The sequence below is a fragment of the Halyomorpha halys genome, unplaced genomic scaffold (assembly GCF_000696795.3).
Source record: "Halyomorpha halys isolate HHAL.00 unplaced genomic scaffold, Hhal_1.1 Scaffold15.1, whole genome shotgun sequence".
Taxonomy (NCBI): Eukaryota; Metazoa; Arthropoda; class Insecta; order Hemiptera; family Pentatomidae; genus Halyomorpha; species Halyomorpha halys.
The window spans coordinates 1645005-1651613 of record NW_027108914.1 but is presented as its reverse complement, the minus strand read 5'-3'; the positions used below and the strand labels follow the sequence as shown (position 1 = coordinate 1651613).

The 6609-nt window shown below is 30.5% G+C and overlaps 2 protein-coding genes across 5 annotated transcripts in view; one reads left to right on the top strand and one right to left on the bottom strand.

The window, feature by feature from the left end:
- The window catches only part of LOC106679912 (homeotic protein antennapedia), a 419490-nt gene that overhangs the window by 120697 nt on the left and 292184 nt on the right, over positions 1 to 6609 (top strand). The gene's annotated exons all lie outside the window — the stretch shown is intronic.
- LOC106679899 (E3 ubiquitin-protein ligase MARCHF8) lies at positions 1831 to 4269 on the bottom strand. Of its 2 annotated transcripts, none has more exons than XM_014419293.2 (2): positions 3835 to 4269; positions 1831 to 3207 (listed from the first exon to the last, which is right to left on the bottom strand). In XM_014419293.2, the coding sequence occupies exon 2, from the start codon at positions 2869 to 2871 to the stop codon at positions 1972 to 1974; it is 900 nt and encodes a 299-aa protein (XP_014274779.1). In that variant the 5' UTR covers positions 2872 to 3207; positions 3835 to 4269; the 3' UTR covers positions 1831 to 1971. The 2 variants fall into 2 exon arrangements, with proteins under 2 accessions (XP_014274779.1, XP_066903289.1); XM_067047188.1 differs by lacking the exon at positions 3835 to 4269 and adding an exon at positions 3505 to 3800.

The following is a 6609-nucleotide window of genomic DNA, read 5'->3' as shown; positions in this document are numbered from 1 at the left end:
ATTATTTAATTAAAATATATTTTAGATAAAAAAATAAAAACATTCAATAAAAATTTTAATTTTAGTTCTTAGAACCATAAAGTTAAATTTTATATCTAAATTAAACTCCGTTTACCTCAAAAATTTAAAAGTTCCAGAACTTTTATCAATAGATAAAAAGTGGAGGATAATTAATTTTTTAGTTGTTTTTACATTAATAAAAGCACTACTTATTTTTTTTTTGTGCATACGTTGAATAGAATTTTATTGATGGAATTTTTCTGTATCAATAAACTTTTTTTTAATCATAATAATTTATTTTTCTAAAATAAAAGCATGCAAATCAATATGTGAAAATATTACACTACGTACAACTATTTTATAACAAGGACAAATTATCTTGATATAAACTATTATATAAACTAAGTTTCTATACAAGACATCCATTTTCGACAAGCCATAACTCGACCACGAGGATTGAGCCCTACTTAGCTAAGAAATACTGCGGGTGGGTAAACAAAATAAATCTCCGAAGATTATAGATGTCCTCCACAGTTCTCTTTATCTCGTAATGAAACATTTCTTAGCTGACATCTCACTATAAATATTCCCTCCCTTCAGATTTATAGTGTGAGAGCTCCTACCCCTAAATCTTCTTATCAATAGAGCTCTTATCTCGGTTTAAATTTCCTTCCGCGGATTTTTTTTTTTCTTTTTCCATTTCCATTCCTTTATTCCTCCCCTCCTTATCTGGGAGTGAGTCAATTCCCCTTACGAAATCTGGGCGAGGTGGGAAAAGTTTGGCGCCCGTGTCATTTGAGGGCAATTTTTTTTCCAGCGACGAAGCAAGAGGTTGTATTCCCCCCCCCTTTTTTTTTTAACTAGGAGAAAATATAGCCACCTTAAATAAATCTTAAATTTCATGACATATCTTTAAAATACATTAGTTGGCATAACCAACTAAATCATAAATCAAACTCTTCGCTATTTCTGGAGGTAAAATATAAAACTTCCCCTCCTCCACTGAGTCAAAGTTTTATTTACTGTTTATGTAAGATGAAATTATTAATTTTGGTATTTAAGGCATATATTTCCGAGTGTGCACTGCCACAATTAGAGGAAAAAGATTAATTATTTCTATAATTTGTTCCATAACCATAAGTATTCATAAGTATTACAGAACTATCGTCCTTTTACCCGGAAAGTTTTAGAGAAGTTCAGAAAATTTATTCATTTATGTTTATTCGAGTGCTAATCACGAATTTCAAGTTTATGATCTCCAATTTTTCCATGAAATATGAAAACAATTAATATTTTTTCCCTTATGAAAACCAAAAATAGGTCCCGAAAGTCTTAAAATGATTGTGAAAATCGTTTAATTATGGTTTTTATATATAAAATGGTTTTAGTTAAAAAACAAAAAAAAGAGTTAATTTGTTTGTTTTTTATATCCAAAAAAATTGAGGTAACAAAAGTTAAATCACCATTAGCATACTAATTACATTAAGACACCAATTATGATTCCCGGGCTTAATTGTAATGAACCCCATTTCACTAAGTACAGTTACTGCTAGATGATGCTCCAGAAAGAAAATGTAAACTTAGTTTTGATTAGTTAAGTTAAAATTCTGGGTTTATGTTGCTAAAAAATGGTTTTAAAGTTATGAAAATAAATAAATATATTTTTGCGTTATATATATTAGGAAAAATATGAGGTCAAAAACTTCAATTCATTTTTAGCATCCCACAAACCATAAGAAAAACTTCAAAACTTTCCACCAAGATTTCACCACTATTTCAGATCTCTAGTTGACTGACGTATTTTATGTGAAATAGAAAAATAAACACCTGTTAAATTTACTATTTAATACTAAAATACCAAGATTGTACAAGTACTTCTCCGACTTTATATTGAGGGATAAAATATTGTTCCCACTTCAACAACACTTTTTTTCCGACTTCTTGCTTTAGATGAAATAAAATTCTCAATATTCAGGTGAGACCTAGTGCCCTGCACAACTTAAAGAATGGAGGTAACCCAGCCAGCCCGTCTTCGCTCTCCCGATCCTCATTATGAAGACAAATTCTGCATTCCTCATTGAAAAATGAATGCGTATTGTGAACTCCTTTTGTATTTATAATACTTTCTTCTTTGAAATTTCCATCCTTTTCTATGGACTCGGGCGAATCAGGGAGATGATACTGGCTACTACTACTCTCACACAAGGAGGGCACTTCTAAATCCAATGATTGTTTCACCGGAACGTTCTGGACATAGATTACCTTGTTGAATGATTTCCATTTTTGACAAATTTGAAAGTATGACTTGCACTGGGCAAACACAAACAGAACTCCTCCAATCAATGAAAGGGCGACGACTGATATTTTTACCCAAAATTCCCATTCCGTAACACCTTCAGTCATCTCGTCGGTAGTTGCATTTATAATCGCATACAAAGTCCATATAACGCAGATTATAGCAATAATTTGGAATATCAAAGTTAATAAAAGCCGATTTCTTTCGAAGTCACTCATCTCCAATGGCTCCCATTCCATGAAGGGCTTGGTTTTGCTGTACATGATGAACTGGAATTTGCACAACTCACAACAACGAATGCCGGACGACTTTATCCACTGCTGAAGACAGTTCTGATGGACGAAACGAAGAGATCCAGCGCAATAACAGGGTGTGATGAAACCACCTTCAATATCACCTTCACAGTGACATATTCTGCAAATTTCCGTACTAGATGAGGTTTGGTTTGAAAACTGTGATTCACTTGTCTCGTAGGCTTCTTGACTTTTGCTGAGACGAATAGGCAGTCCTTCCTTGCATGTATCTCCGCTTTCTTTGGGTTTGAAAGGTGTCACATTTATTTGCTGAAGTGGCATAGTTATCTAAATCGTTAGTCATAACCAGTGTCGTCCCATTTGTTTGAATATAATGTGTGTAAACTTCCAATTTTTATTTACTCCTTCAAAGTTCTTAATAATGTATGAAACTGGTATATTTAGTTGATACTCGTTCAACAATAAAAAGATCAAATAAATTTAAAGCATTCTCAAACAAAAAATAGATTAATGTTTGTTGAATGCACTGTGGTTTTCATTTGACTAAAATGATACAAAACTATATGGCTTCTTACACACTTTTAATTCAAGTCTCGATACCGCAACGCAAATACCAACTTTGAACTGCAAGCTCTTCTTACACATGACACTTATTTTCTATAATAAAATAATCAATGAAAATAACAAAATTAAAAAAAAAAAAACCTTCCAGCATTTGAAGAATATGTTTTTTCATATGCAAAAATGATTTAACCTATTAATTCGAAATAATTTTCATTATTGATATCGATATCTAGAGTTATCAAAAATTTCGATTTTGCAAATTATATCGATTTGAAATGTTATTGAAAGTAGAACATCGTAAATGATATTCTAAAATAGGTTAGTTTTAAGTTTATTATAATCAATATATATCATATGTATATTTTGAATAGTAATATATAAAATTATTACCGTTAATTTTTCAAAGATTTCAACGTTCTTTACTCATGATTAGTACCTTTTTGTAAAGCTTAATGAGCGACCTCTGAATTTAAAGCCATACTTAAAAAAAAAAACAAATATCAAACTTAAACATTCTAAACAACATATATTTTCAAACAGTTTTCAAAAACCACGTTAGCTCGAAAGAGGGGGCATTGCTGAATTACCAATCAAAACTATTTGTTCAAATTATGAATGAACCTTATGAATAAATTATTATCAAAGTGAAAAAAAAAGTAAATAATTTAATAATACCATAGTTACCATAGTTATAGTTATTTGTGCTAAACTATAACATACCAGTAACTTTTTTGGAAAACGCTTACACTTCAGCGACATTTCTTTTCTTCTTATGATGGCTCTTATTAGTTTTTCTACTTTTGTTTCTAAAAAATAAATCCGAATCGCGAAATCAACACTTTCGAGGCATTACGACCTCACAACACTTCAAGGCCTCGCTTTTCATCATCCGATAGTTAACGGTATCTTCAGCTTCACGAAGTTGCTTCGTTTCTTTGGTTGATTACGACTCGTAACGTAACTCTGAATCCCTATTTTTTTAAAATACACATACTTTTCAATCATAACAAAAGTTTCAGATAGGTTGGACTTTATCACTAACCTAATAATAATCTGCTGACACACTTGAATGCATTTTAATGATCAATTCATAATTGTTTTAAGAGTTTACTGCATGTTCCTATTGTAATGATAAAGATGAATCTTTACATACGCTCTTTATTAGCCAAAAAAAAAAAACACAAGACAACGAAAAAACACCTAGTTCTTCATTATTAATTGATCATATGGCGAGAGGTTTCAAATGGGTTTGCCACTGTCGAAATTATAATCAACATTTTTATTTATTTAGTATATTACTTTTAAATCTATTTTTATTTATAATTCATTTAATGTTTCATTATTTTACATTTGTTTTAATAGCAAATGTCTCTTTGCTAACGTCGACTTTTGCAGCTGAAGACGTTCATAATCTTGGCACCACAAGAGTTATAAGATAAAACCAGGCAAAGTTTAAATTTTGGTTTTTAGTCTTATTCTTCTTACACATCACTGCTTCGCTTTAATACAGGCACATATTAACAAATATTTTTTATTTAATTTTGTATTTTACGTATTCCGTGGATTGTACGTAAACTGGAGTTACTTCTGTAGGGCAACCACAGCAGACAAGAGCGTCTTCCCTGGTGTCTTTGGAACACGTCCAGTCCAATCCAAAATATAATTAAAACCTTTTGTGGAAAATTTCCACTACTGGACCAGAGCAGTGATATGTCTAGTAATTACAACTATAATTAACAAAATTAAAAAGCAAAACGATGGGAAAAAACTAGCATGTATGCATGAAGTGACCATAATCTTGGTTAATGTAGTAACCGTGATAAATTAAATAAATCAAAATTTATACATCATTAATAATTAACTGGTTTCCAGAAAAATTGGGTCGTCTGTAGCTGAGGAAGTTGAGGCGTCGCTTTAACAACCTCATGACTTCCGGTGCAAATTGGGGTCGACTTTTATTTCTTGGCGGTCCCACGGAACAAAAACATGACCTTGCCACCATAGTTAGAAGAGGATAGTAACCTATAGATAACTCCCATGTTTAAGAAATGACCTGGCAGGGAAAATAAATTTATTTCATTATTTGCCGCTTTTTCTATTTTCCATTCTCTTTCTTTAATAAATGATTGTTTAAATAATTTAATTCGTATGTTGTTATTTAACCTGACAATAACATCTATATGGTATGGGACTATAACAATATCATGCATTAGATTAGTTTTATTTTGATTGAATTCCGCAAAACCCTAATCAATTTTCTTTCCCAACTGCCTGATGATACTATTTAGTAACACTCTATTGGTTCTCAAAACATTCCTGATTATTGTCAGTAATGTTTGAGTATATAAAACATAAAAAAAACCTTATAAGATGACTTTTTTTTCCATTTTCTGAACTGTGATTATGTGAGTAGTTTTACTGGTCATTCTTCAATGTTTTTGTTTTTTCAATTTCAGATGATGAATATATTTTATCACTAAGTCATAATTGAATTTTCACGTAATGATACAGTTTTTCAACCTATATAAAAGATTAATCTTAATTAATTACTATTATAATGGGAAGATATAAACACTAAAGACTGAGCCTAAAAAGCAGCTGACATCATAGCTAACCGGACATGGGAACGATGGCAGACGGAATATGAAATCTAACGACATAGCGACACGCGAGCAATAAAATAGCCCCAAGACATTAAAGCCATCAACACATCCTCAACCTTCCGGGGGACGACTTTTATCTAAATTAAAATAGCTGTGTTAGCATTTGAATTGATGGCTGAGTTCACAGCTTAACGTATTATCAGTAGTATCTAATTTCACACTAATCTCTAATTGTTAATTAAATAAATTATATAATTAATTATTTTTAGAAATAGTCGATAAAAACAGAATATACAAGTAAAAAAAATTTCTTTTTATTCCAACAATAAATTTTGAATGTATACATCGAATGATAGAACTTTAATATCTTGCTTATTTTATTTTAGGCGGATTTTATGAGAAACAACCGGAATTGTCTCAATTGTTACTAAATAATTCAAAGTAATTAAATTTCCTAGTAAGTTTGTGCTAAAGGGACTTCTGAATGTATCAACAGTGAATGATATTGTTTAAACAAGGATGTGTTATAATTTTAAATATGTAATTAACAGCAAAATTTCGAAAAATAAATGGATATATACAACAATTAAAAAATTAGAATATGTTTTAATTATATACTTAAATTGTCGATAGATGTTAAATTGATAATATTCTAAAATAAGTCGTTAAGATGTTGTATTTTCACATCAACATCTTAATATGAAACGCTTCTTTTTTTAAAATTTACTACAAGTTTAAACCAAAATGAGCTCTATACCAACATAGCTATTAAAAATATAGCTATGTTGGTATATTTGTACTCCCCTGATGAAGACCTGAAACTCAGGTCGAAACGTCGGCATAAAATAAATAAATATGGTTTTGTTTATTTATGTTGTTCTTTGCTGACCGC

Bases quoted from the DNA above. Each gene is read 5' to 3' on its own strand.
- LOC106679899 (XM_014419293.2), bottom strand. From the start codon at position 2,871: ATGCCACTTCAGCAAATAAATGTGACACCTTTCAAACCCAAAGAAAGC.